The 13,369-nt window shown below is 48.4% G+C and overlaps 1 protein-coding gene across 1 annotated transcript in view; it reads left to right on the top strand.

Moving 5' to 3' along the window:
- DLG2 (discs large MAGUK scaffold protein 2) overlaps nucleotides 1-13,369 on the top strand; it is a 2,548,136-nt gene that overhangs the window by 1,116,248 nt on the left and 1,418,519 nt on the right. Inside the window, exon 5 of the mRNA XM_029602231.1 lies at nucleotides 10,183-10,347. Coding sequence (XP_029458091.1) covers nucleotides 10,183-10,347 — 165 coding nt within the window. The remainder of the gene's footprint in view (nucleotides 1-10,182; nucleotides 10,348-13,369) is intronic.

The following is a 13,369-nucleotide window of genomic DNA, read 5'->3' as shown; positions in this document are numbered from 1 at the left end:
GATCCTTGTTGGATTGGGGGGTTATCTTCGAAGGTCCCGTGTGCTAAGGGTGTCTCTGGTATGTTTGTGTGCCCATGGGAGATGAGTTCACATTGTAGGCCCATTATGCAAAAATCCATTCCAGATTCCGAGCTGGTGTCCAAAAATAAAGTTTACTTGCGGATAAGCAGTGGTAAATGAGCTCAATCTATTCAGTCTCAACTCCACAATTAATCTGTACATTTTACAGATCTTTCTCTCAATCTGTGCAGAAGTGTCCCTCACAGGGACCCAGAGTGTCCCCACTTCCAAGGAGTAAAAGGAGTGGAGGCCATGGCTGGATAAGGTACCCGCTTTTGGTGATGTAGCAGGGATTCCTCTCCAACCCTGGATAAAAATATGCAAAACAGTCTTGGCACAGAGAGCTGCAAAATTCTCTCCTCCTCCCCAGGGCAGACACCTGTGTGGTTCCTCAGTTTCAGGTCGATCCAGTAAAGTTCAGTTGAAGATTTCTCGTCTGTAACGAGCTCGCTGCGCACAATTCGGACGCGTAAGGCAAACCAGCGATACAGTCTCCAGTTTTGCGCATCCGTAGTGCTTCTTAAAACAGACGCGTAACCCTTCCCGCACCCGGCATGTAAATGAACGAATTAGCTGTATAATGAAGGAATTAGCTATTCCCCTTCAATACCGTAACGCGCGCTCAGGTTCTCTCATTAGTAATGCACTGTTTTGCCGCGGCCTTAACGTGTTAGTTTACCGCCTCCCCCTAGTAGGAGTTAGGACTGTGAGTCTAGTAACAAATCCATCGACACCGCTTAAGATACTCAAAAACAATAAAACACAATTTAAAAAAAAAGCGATACAGAGATGATCGAGAAAATGTAATGATGTGGGACACATAAAACCTGTCAGAAGAAAAAATAAAAATTTTTAAATACCTGTCGGAGGGCCGCGTGGGTCCAGGCGGCCGGCGTGGGTCCAGGCGGCGGGAGCCGGGTGGTCGCGTGTTAAATCTAGGCCGCGGGCGGGTGGGCGCCTGTTCCGGGCGGCGGGGGGTGGACGCGCGTTAGTTTCAGACGGCCGCGTGGGTCCAGGCGGCGGGAACCGGGTGGTCGCGTGTTAAATCTAGGCCGCGGGCAGGTGGGCGCCTGTTCCGGGCGGCGGCAGCGGGGGGACACGCGTTAGTTCGAGACGGGCGGTGGGTGGTCGCATGTTAAATCTAGGCCGGGTCCGCACAGGCGCACATTCACTGCCGGTGGGGGCTGCCTCTCCCGGCAGCCCCCACCGGCAGTGAATGAATGAATGCGCGCCTGTGCGACCCCTGCAATTCGGCGCTCAAGGCGTGACGTCACGGCATGTGACTGCCTTGAGCGCCGAATCGCAGGGGTCGCACAGGCGCGCATTCATTCATTCATTCATCCAGGCGGAGGAGCCGGCTGTTTTCGCCACCGGCTCCTCCGCCTGGATGAATGAATGCGCGCCTGTGCGACCCCTGCAATTCGGCACTCAAGGCGTGACGTCACGGCATGTGACTGCCTTGAGCGCTGAATCGCAGGGGTCGCACAGGCGCGCATTCATTCATTCACTGCCGGTGGGGGCTGCCGGGAGAGGCAGCCCCCACCGGCAGTGAATGTGCGCCTGTGCGGACCCGGCCTAGATTTAACACGCGACCGCCCGCCGGCCGTCTCGAACTAACGCGTGTCCCCCCGCTGCCGCCGCCGCCCGGAACAGGCGCCCACCCGCCCGCGGCCTAGATTTAACACGCGACCACCCGGCTCCCGCCGCCGCCGGCCGCCTGGACCCACGCGGCCGTCTGAAACTAACGCGCGTCCACCCCCCGCCGCCCAGAACAGGCGCCCACCCGCCCGCGGCCTAGATTTAACACGCGACCACCGGCCCCCCGGATCCCGCCGGCCGCCTGGACCCACGCGGCCCTCCGACAGGTATTTAAAAATTTTGATTTTTACACTTCCTGGTACCTGTCATTTCAAATGTCATTTGAAATGACAGGTACCAGCGCACCCTGGTTACTGTATAGGCGCTGTATTAAGCGCCTATACAGTAAAATGGGTTACGCGGCCATAACCCTTCCCTACCGCTTTAAAAGCCGCGGCATGCATTTGCATGCGATTAGAGGAGAGTATCGGGGAGTTAGTGAAGAGAACTCTGGGTGCGGGGAGGACGGGTGCGCCTGACACTACCGCACTGTTTCTATCGCGGCCTTACTGGATCGACCTATATTTGTTACTCACATTTCATTGTTCTCTTGGTGCTTGAATCCCTTATGGGAGGAACCCAGATGGAACAGCAGCTTCTGATATTCTCTTCAAGTAGGAAGGGGCAGCCAAGGCAAATCTCTTCCCTTGAAAAACAATTTAACACTGGAGGGTCCTGGCACCGGGTCACCACCTCTTCCATCTTCGTTGAGATGTAGAGGAGCAGGTCTTCCCTAACCTGGGCAGCCCCCAAAACAGGGTTCCCCAGTCCCCGGTGCACAGAATTTCACCAGGTCTCCTATGAAGAAAATGCAGAAGCCCAAACTATACCCAGAGGGATATCCCAATCAGCTAAGACGACCGGATGGAAACCTTCTCAACGCTGGTCAGCTTCCACTGGCTGGTTTAGCCTGCTTTTTCTAACTGGGCCTGAAAAACAACAAAGGCTAAGCTCCTGAACTGCCTCCTAACTTCCCCCAGTGAGCTGCTTAAAAAACCTCTCGGGGGGGGGGGGGGGTGGTCATTCTAGACCCCTAAGGGAGGGGCTGCATTTCACTGGTATCCTCCCCCTTATAGACCTACACTCTTCTAGCTAGAAAACAGGCTGGGATGGTTCTATAATGAGGTAGGGTGAGGTGGCTGCCCCGGGCAGCAAAATTTTGGAGCAGCAAAAAGTGCCCCTAAATGCCTGGCAGCCACCTCACCTTGCAGCTGAAAAAAAGATGAGGCCCCATGACTCGCCGGCGGCAGAAAAACAGAGGGCTCATGTGCTGCCAGCAGAGCCCACCCACTGGTAGCAGAAAAAGGACAGGAGTCGTGCGCCGCCTGTGGCTGAAAAACTGGAGGCCGCATGGCCACTGGCGGCAGAAGTTAAAGAGGAGTCGCGCGCTGCTGGGACAAGGATAGGAGGCATCGAGCGCTGCAGGCCGAGCACAGCCTGCCGACGGCCAAAAAACTGAAGAAGCCTCGGGCGGAGTCTAACCCGCCGGCTGGGAGACCGGGCCGCGCTAGCAAAATGAGACCTGGTTGCCCCGCTCGGGAGGACATCAGCTGACGCAGAGGCTGGGCCCCGCCATTAAAACAAGACCTGGCAGCCTCTCAGGACATTGGCTGGCAGGGATGCTTAGCCCCACCACCTAAGGAGAACTCAGCAGTTCTATCAGGGAGTACAAACCCCAACAGCCAACGAAGAGCCAGAGCCGCCGAAGGAAGAGGGATGGGTGAATGGAGAAGATTGGGTGAGAGAGGGGAGGGTGCAAAATTGGGGTGAATGGGAGGGGGAGATGTCTGAAGAGGAAAGTGAAGGGAGGATGGGATGAGAGAGGGAAAGGAGTTAATGGAGAAGATGCCTAGGGGAAAGGATGGAATGGGTGGTGAGTGCAGGGGCAGAATGGGAGGGAGTTTGTGCATAAGACAGCATGTGTGTGAGGAAGGGAGCATGAGAGAGCTTGTGAGTAAGGCAGGGGAAAGCAAATAAGAGGAAGGGAGCGAGCATGTGAGAATGAAAGCGAGCAAATGTGTGAGAGAGCATATGAATAAGGGAAAGGGGAGAGAGGTGCACGTGTGTGAGCAAGAGAGAAGAGAATGGAGTGACCGCGTGAATGAGAGGAGAGAGGGAGGAAGTGATTGAGCACGTGAGAGTGTTTAAGTAAGAGGAAAGGAGAAGTGAGGGAGAAAGCGAGTGAGTAAGAGAGAGAGAATGAGAGGGAAAGAACAAATGAGTAAAGGGGGGGAGAAGAGAAAGTTTGTGTGTCCAGCTCACTCACTTCACCTGCCTCTAATCCACGATAATGTCTGGGTGATTGGAAACTTAAAGTTCCCACGTATGGAGAGTGGGAATTTGTTTCACCCCTTATTGGTTTTATTTATTGGGTGGTGGTATGTCTGATTTTAAATATTTCCTTGGTGTTTGGAAAATGTTTAAAAATTACGACTTTTTAATTATAGGATGTTCTATACATTACCTGCTTTAAAATATTTATTCTCTTTATTAGTATGATTTTACTATGATTGATGTTTTACATTTTTTTTATTTTGTTTGATATGAGGAATGATATTTCTGTTTTTCAATTGTTGCATACAGGATCTGGCTTATTGTAGTTTTCAGTTTGGTTTTTGTCTGTATATTTTTAATTTTTCATTTATGGTCTTTTAATTTTGTATTTGGTGAAGGACTGTGACCAATGAAAAATATTCTGCTAACTTGTTTCTTTATAGAGATCTATAGTAGCCTGACTTGTTCTGTTTTCCTAATAGGAAGTATATGTTTTTTAGGGACCGGTGTAATATTTGCAGTGTTGCCTTTTTCATAGATAGGGATATTACTGTTTATGTGCTGAAAGTCAGTGCTGTTTTGGTATTGTAACAATTGTAGTTCAATTTACTTATAGCTTTGAAACTAACACGCAACACTTGTTAACAATAGGCCTAATACTATATGGATTCCAAGTTTTGTTTTTTTTTTTGCATGGTTTTCTAGTTGGCATCACAGAATTGCATGCAAATATAATATACATTTTGTAAGTGATATTTTTACCTCAGAAGACTGTACTTTAAATTAGGGATGTGAATTGTTTTTTGACGATTTAAAATATCGTCCGATATATTTTAAATCGTCAAAAATTGTTAGAGCCGCGATACAATAACAATTCCCCCGATTTATCGTGAAAAATCGTAAATCGGGGGAAGGGGGAGGGCGAAAAAACCGGCACACTAAAAAAAACCCTAAAACCCACCCCGACCCTTTAAAATAAATCCCCCACCCTCCCGAACCCCCCCAAAATGCCTTAAATTACCTGGGGTCCAGAGGAAGGGTCCCGCTGTGATCTTCCATTCTCGGACCTCCGGTGCTTGTAGAAATGGCACCGGCGCTACCTTTGGTTTTTCCGTACGGAAAAACGATTCGCGGCAGGAGATCGCTCCCGGACCCCCGCTGGACCCCCAGGGACTTTTGGCCAGCTTGGGGGGGCCTCCTGACCCCCACAAGACTTGCCAAAAGTCCAGCGGGGGTCCGGAACGACCTCCTGCAGTCGAATCGTGTTCCTCTACATCTCAACGAAGATGGAAGAGGTGGTGACCCGGTGCCAGGACCCTCCAGTGTTAAATTGTTTTTCAAGGGAAGAGATTTGCTTTGGCTGCCCCTTCCTACTTGAAGAGAATATCAGAAGCTGCTGTTCCATCTGGGTTCCTCCCATAAGGGATTCAAGCACCAAGAGAACAATGAACTGTGAGTAACAAATAAACTGAGGACACCACACAGGTGTCTGCCCTGGGGAGGAGGAGAGAATTGTGCAGCTCTCTGTGCCAAGACTGTTTTGCATATTTTTATCCAGGGTTGGAGAGGAATCCCTGCCACATCACCAAAAGCGGGTACCTTATCCAGCCATGGCCTCCACTCCTTTTACTCCTTGGAAGTGGGGACACTCTGGGTCCCTGTGAGGGACACAACTGCACAGATTGAGAGAAAGATCTGTAAAATGTACAGATTAATTGTGGAGTTGAGACTGAATAGATTGAGCTCATTTACCACTGCTTATCCGCAAGTAAACTTTATTTTTGGACACCAGCTCGGAGTCTGGAATGGATTTTTGCATAATGGGCCTACAATGTGAACTCCTCTCCCAGGGGCACACAAACATACCAGAGACACCCTTAGCACACGGGACCTTCGAAGATAACCCCCCAATCCAACAAGGATCTACGCCTTAGGGAGAAAAGAGACTATGTCTACCGCTAGCCAGGGTCCCTGCCCCAAAGAGACTGTAAATATGTTTATGGCCCCACTTGTGCAGGACAGGGACACCAGGCTGGGATTACACGTGATTTACACGCATACTTCCGATTTCCAAAAGGATGAGTGGGAAGTGTACAAGCACAAGCTTACGCCCTCAAAGGGTAAATCTGTGTGTGATCGTCAGCACCGGTTCCATGTGTACACCCGTGAATTTACAAAGCAGATTGCTGCGCATAAATCTGTGCTGAAAATTTGGGCTAATGTCTGCGGGTACAAAGACTTTAGCCTATGTGGGCTGCCTGGAAATGACCAACTTTATTCCTAAAAACAGAAGTTGGGAGGAAGACCAGTACAGCAGAAACTACCAAGTTTGAATGCTAGCATTCAGGAGGCTAAAGCAATAAATGGGGACACTGCTGGCGCTGCTCACAGCCGCTGGGAAGCGTGGAAATCTGAGCCATTACCTCCGAGCAGCACCGACTCCTGGAGGAAAAAGGGTCACTGGGAGAGAGAGGAAGGAGCGGAGGAGGAAAAAATCCTAAGGAGCTGTAAAAGGAGGCCCCTGGGACCTGAGCCTAGGTCGGAGAAGATTCTGCCTGAGCTGAAAGCCCTGAGGAGAAGGGAGAATCTGCCAGACAAACAAAAAATAACTAAATTGTAAAACTAGCTAGTGGAAGTTAAAGATTGTGAGGACTTTTTAATGCCTATGGTTCGTATTTAAATGGCTGCAATCAGTATTTAATTGCAAAAATAAAGCCATCAGGCACCTTTATGTTGTGCAAAACATTTTAATAGGAAGGCATAATTACCATTCCGCCAGCCTTTCAGTTTTTGGAATGGGATTTAATTGAGTGGATGTGCCTCCCGTCCGGTCTTAGCACGCCGTATGACTGCATGATGTTCTGTCTGAGCTTCCGACAGGATCACTTTGTCAGGCCACCAGAATTTAACAACTTTGCTGGGAGTTTGTTTTTTTTTAGATATTAGAGTTTAAAACAAAGGCGCTACTGTAAAATTCAGTGCTATAAAATGTATGATATATAACCATAAAAATTCAGAAGTAGGTGGTAAGCTGGCCTCTGGCCCCAGACAGCACATGGTTTATGCTTTACATTGCATATTTGCATGCACAGGATTTGAATTAGACAAGTGTGTAATTTCCTTGAGCATCTCACCCTATTCTCATTGATATCAGGAAGCATGCACATTCCTATCCATGTTGGTAAGGAATCATAGTTCATGAATGTAGAAAGTGTGGGATTTGAATTGCTTTCAAAAGTATGCAAGCTGGCTTGACACTAACTTACTAGCTGCAGTCAGAGTGAAATTCAGCTCAGATTTTGAAAAGTCTCCTTCTCTGTAATCACATCATCAGCATCCATGCACTGCAATCCAGAGGGCAATGCCCTGTAGAAAATTCTTGAAGGCCTATTGTGACATCTTGTGGTGTATGGCAGACCTTGCAAAAAAAAATGTGCAGAAAGGGAGAATAGAAACACAAATTACATCTTTTTTTTTATATAAATCACTATAACACAAATAACATTGCAAAGAAATACCTAAATTATACAGACTTTCATGGCATATTTGCTGGCATATGCACCACATATTTGTATATGACTATAAATGATCTACCAAACCATACATTTTCCCAACTTATTCACCCCAGCTAGGCTAGTTTTCTGTTTTGAGTTTCACCGAAGCCCAGGATTTAGCTACTTAACAGACGATGCAGAATTTTAAATATTTTAGCAGAATTTCCCTAGAAATTTATTGTAAGAGTGTCCCTTCCACTTGCTCTCCCTACTCCCCTGTCCACTTTGCCCTCTCAGGCCCCTAGGCCTCCACCTGCCAGTATCTCTCCCCTCCACCTCTAGGCTCAACCCCTTCCACTCTATTGCCTGTCCCAGAGTTTGACCCTGTTCTCAGTACTGCCCCTCACACAGGCTCCCTCTGTCCCTCCCTCTCTCACACACATGCTCCCTCTCTCTCATGCACATACACACACCCTCATACAGGCTCCCTCACTCTCTCGCACACACACATCCTCTCATACAGGGCCCTCCTCTTGCATACACACCCACACAAGCTCCCTTTCTTTCACACATACATCCTCACACAGGCTACCTATGTCTCTCTCTCACGCAGCCCTTCACACAGGCTCTGTCTCACACATACACAATCCTTTCACACAGGCTAGCACCCTCACATACACATAATCCCTTTTTCATACACACAAGCTCCCAATCTCTCACACACATACACACTCCTTCACAATCTCCTCATATAAGCTCCCTCTCTCTGAAAACCCCACTCAAGCATCCCCCCCACTCTCTTACCTCCCATGCTCTCTCACACCGTCCCCTCTCACACCCCTCTCCCTGTTCTCACCCTCCCCACGCCCTCACCTCATATAGGCTCCCGCTCTCTGAAACCCACACTCAAGCATCCCCCCTGCTCTCTTACCTCCCATGCTCTCTCACCCTCCCCTCCCCCACACCCCTCCCCTCATATAGGTTCCCCTCGCTGAAACCCACACTCAAGTATCCCTCACCCCTCTCTTACCAACCATGCTCTCTCTCATACCCTCCTGCTCCTCCTCCCCTCCCCTCCCCCACACCCCCTCCCCTCTCTCACACACACACATTCTCTCTCACTGGCATCCCCCCACCCCCTCTTAACTCCCATGCTCTCTCTCACCTTCCTCTCCCCTCTCTCACGAACACATTCTCTCACCAGCAGGCCGCGAACGGAGCGCGTCCCACATGTGCTGCAGGACGCTCTTTGTTTGTGGCGAAGATGAAGGCCCGGGCGCGCCATTCGCAGCACACGGGGGCCTTCCCTTTTCACCGTGAATGGCGCACCCGGGCCTTCATCTTCGCCGTGAATGGAGCACGTCCCGTGGCACACGCGGGATGTGCTCCATTCACGGCATGCCGGTGTCTCTGCTATTTTCTGCGCAGAATTTGTCAATTCTGCGCAGAAAACGGCAATTCTGCACAGGGGGGAATTCTGCGCAAATTCTGCACTCCACAGTAGCGCAGAATTCCCCCAGGACTATGCTTTGTAAGTATAATGATGATATTAACTCCAGCAATAATTTTTTAGCACTGGTTTAAATGCTTCATAAGTGAACCCTTTGGTGACCTAAGTAGAATAACAGAATTTATTGTATCTGGTCCTTCAGCTTTAGATACTGTAACTTGGGTTGTGGGGTTTATTTTTATATCTAATGATCTAATGTTTAAAGAATTCAGATGAAGTAGAAGTTTCCCCTCTCATCTGCTGTTGATTCTATGTCAGGTGATGTCTCAAAAGCAGCCAGAAAATTCCATTGAGTGCATACAGCAGGATATCATTAGGGATATGAGTTACCCATTGAGAAAGCAGCCAATCATGCATATCTCTACTAGGGATGTGAATCGTGCTTCTGACGATTGAAAATATCGTATGATATTTTCAAAATCGTCAGAAATCAGGGGCTCCCCGAAACCGATAGGAAAACCCCACGAAATTGTTTGTGGGGTTCTCTTATCGTTTTGGGGGAGGGCGGGAAAAATAGCACACCAAAACAATCCCTAAACCCACCCCAACCCTTTAAAACTGATCCCTTAGCTTCGCCCACCCTCCCAAACCCCCCAAAATTCTTTACAAGTACCTGGTGGTCCAGTGGGAGTCCCGGGAGCGATCTCCCGCTCTCGGGCCGTCGGCTGCCACTAATAAAAGTGGCGCCCCTTTGCCCTTACCATGTGACAGCGTATCCATGTCATTGGCCGGCCCCTGTCACATGATAGGAGTAATGGATGGCCGGCGCCATCTTTAAAAATGGCGCGGGCCATCCAGTGCTCCTACCATATGACGGGGCCGGCCAATGGCACGGATACCCTGTCACATGGTAAGGGCAAAAGGGCGCCATTTTTATTAGTGGCAGCCGACGGCCCGAGAGCGGGAGATCGCTCCCGGGACTCCCACTGTACTTGTACTTGTAAAAAGTTTTGGGGGGGTTTGGAAGGGTGGGCGAAGCTAAGGGATTAGTTTTAAAGGGTCGGGTGGGCTTTTTTGTTTATCAGCTCGGGTGCAGCCGATAAACAAAAACGCTATCGGGCCGCACAAAAAAAAATTAACGATGTGAATTGGAACCGGAATCGGAAACGATTCCGGTTCCGATTCACATCTCTAATCTCTACTGTCTGTGTATCTTTCTGTACCAGAAAGTTTCTTCAGTTCTCGTTTTTTGTCTCTTTCTTGCAGAAGTATCGCTATCAAGATGATGACACTCCTCCGCATGATCATACCTTCCCACGATTAACCCATGACGTCAGAAGCCCTGAACTTGTACACGTGTCAGAAAAGAACTTATCTCAAATAGAAAACGTTCATGGATATGTCCTGCAATCCCACATTTCTCCATTAAAGGTCAGTAGCAGAGCTCATGTTATCACTGGTTGTAATAAAAGAACAAAGCTGGCGATATCCCCATGCTGCTTGGAGTACTTTACCAGTTTTGCTTTCTTTCTTTTCAAAGATGTTTTTACAAGTTTGTCTCTTGCTGCTTGCTATCACTCATCTGGAAAGCTTCCAATTGGTGCAAAAACTCGGGATTGGTTATTATTCTTGCAATGGGCGTAAATGGAACAGTCTAAACTGTGTGAATTTACAACTCCGTTCTGATGTGCTTTAACTTTGGACCTAGATCGTTGGAACTTGAGCATTGTAAAACATACTAGAACCATCTAAAGTAACAAGCAGATCCAGGTTAGAAGGAAAAATATGGGAGGGTGTTTGTTGAATCTTATTGGCAAGTATATGATTCAAAGTTCTCTCTGTTTATGATTTGGATATTTACAAAAACTAATTGTTTTGATTGTTTCATGACCATAAAAACATTTTAGGGCTTTATGTACTAACCTATGTTAAAATCTGTTGTAAACTGCCAATTTTAAAATGTGTATTAAACCATATTTTAATATGGTATATACTAAGAATGTTGCCATATTAAAATGGTAAATTAACACAGACGGTCACAATTATAAATACTCCCTTATTTGCTTATAGATATATCGCACAACAAAAGAGAGATAACACATTCACAATGTGTATAACATTTATTGAACAAAATAACACACTCACCTATATAGACACTCTAAAAACTAAACTAAACTAACACACACATACAACCATTCATACCTATTATTTGTTTAAAAGCAACTTGCACATAAATTAACAATGTACATAAATTACAAGAATTCACAAATCATTTATTACCAAAAATAAAATTGCAAATTCCCAAAACTAAAGAGTGGATCCAGATCATACATTTCTTTACATAGATCTGAATATCTACCTTATAAATGGGCTCTGACCGACGGCCCGCAAATGCGCAGTAGAGACCAGCTCTACCGCGCATGTGCGGGCGAGCACGTCGGTCTGAGCCAGCGTCAGAAAGAAAAAAAATAGCGGCGTCCAGTGGCAGCAGCGGGCGACGGCGGTAGCAGGCGGCGGCGGAGGTAGCGAGTGGCGGCGACGGCGGTAGCAGCGACGGCGGTAGCGGCGACGGCGGGCGGTGGTAGCGGCCAGTAGCGAGGGAGGGAGAAGAGAGAGAGAGGGAGGGACGTACTGAGTGGGAGGGAGGGAGGGACGGAGAGAGAGAGTGGGAGGGAGTGACTGAGTGAGAGGGAGGGACTGAGGGGGAGGGACTGAGTGAGAGGGAGGGAGTGGGACTGAGTGAGAGGGAGAGGGGGGACTGAGTGAGAGGGAGTGGGACTGAGGGAGGGAGTGGGACTGGGAGAGAGAGGGAGGGAGTGGGACTGAGGGAGAGTGAGTGGGACTGAGTGAGTGAGAGGAGGGAGAGAGGGGGGAGGGAGTGACTGAGTGAGAGGGAGGGACTGAGTGGGAGGGAGGGAGGGATTGAGTGAGGGGGAGGGACTGGGGGGGGACTGAGTGAGAGGGAGTGAGTGGGACTGAGGGAGGGAGTGGGACTGAGGGAGAGGGAGGGAGGGAGGGAGTGGGGACTGAGTGAGAGTGAGTGGGACTGAGTGAGTGAGAGGGAGGGAGTGAGTGAGACTGAGTGGGAGGGAGGGACTGAGTGAGAGGGGAGGGAGGGTGGGGAGGAGTGGGTGAGGGAGGGAGGTAGGGGGTGGTGAAGAGTGAGGGGAGAGAGAAAGAGGGGGAGGTGAGAGACAGAGGGATGTAGCCCGTTTTAACGGGCTTAACGGCTTGTATTTAATAAATTATGAAAATGGATCCTGAATCCGGGTGTTTAACTGCTTCTCAACATAAGTCCATTGAGCTACCTCTCAACATGGGTCCTCTCAGCATAGGTCCAATGGTTGTATGTGTGTGTTAGTTTAGTTTTTAGAGTGTCTATATAGGTGAGTGTGTTATTTTGTTCAATAAATGTTATACACATTGTGAATGTGTTATCTCTCTGTTGTTGTGCGATATAGCCATATTAAAATGGCCATGCTAAAGTGAGCCTGACCATTTTGTTTGTTTATTTATTTATTTATTTAAAGGGTTTTCTATACCGATGTTTGTTTAGTAACATCACACCGGTTTACAGATAACTTGAGAATTAGCAACAGTGCTTTACAATTGTAAAAACATGAGCAGTATAATTAACAGAAAGAGGGGTAGGCGAACAAGAGTAGAAACAGCATAACAATGGAGAATATGTAAAACAAAGGCATATAAACAAGATAGGTAAAACTGGAAGGAACAAGCAGGGGAGAGTAATACCCAGTAAAAATGGAATAAGTATATTATAATTTCAAGGTTATGGTTATCAAATTTTGCAGACTTAAAAAGAGAGGGATTACGACAAGTAGGGGGGTATAAAACTGGAAAGGGCTGAATCCTGTGCAATGGAAAAGGGCTGAATCCTGTGCAATGCAGGTAGCTTATTATTGAACAGGCTTTGCAAACCCCACATAACTGTCCCACAGTTAAAGGGCCAGGGTGGAGAGTGAAGCAAAGTCCCGCAGCAGGAGGAGGAGGGCTTATGGGTGGGGAAGGCAAGCAGTGTCTCATTACAACCCCAAGCTCCTAGTTCAGGTTCCCTTTTGGAAATGGATCTCCAGCTCAAGATGCAAAGTTCCTCCCTCCCCTCAGGCTGGCAGGAGGCCACTTACCCGGCTCTCACTGGTCCTCTGTGCTGGTGCAAAACTTAGCCTCCAGCCCTTTGCACTATTATTGCATATCCAGGCAAGCAATCAGTGCCAAGGGCCAAATCCACCATTTAGAAGCAGGACAAGCCAAAAGGTATCAGGTAGGTGCTCATGTGCTCGTCTTCTCCTGCCAGTCTGGAGATGGGAAGGGCACTGGGTTGGTTACAGATTTGGGGGAGGGGGGTGTCTCAGTGGAGGGAGATTATAAAGGAGGCTTGCAATGGAGGAGTCTTTCAGCAGTTGGGGCTTGGATATTGATGGAGGTAGGAGTT

This window comes from Rhinatrema bivittatum, chromosome 5, assembly GCF_901001135.1.
Source record: "Rhinatrema bivittatum chromosome 5, aRhiBiv1.1, whole genome shotgun sequence".
NCBI classification, from domain to species: domain Eukaryota; kingdom Metazoa; phylum Chordata; class Amphibia; order Gymnophiona; family Rhinatrematidae; genus Rhinatrema; species Rhinatrema bivittatum.
This window is presented reverse-complemented; position numbering and strand designations above follow the sequence as displayed.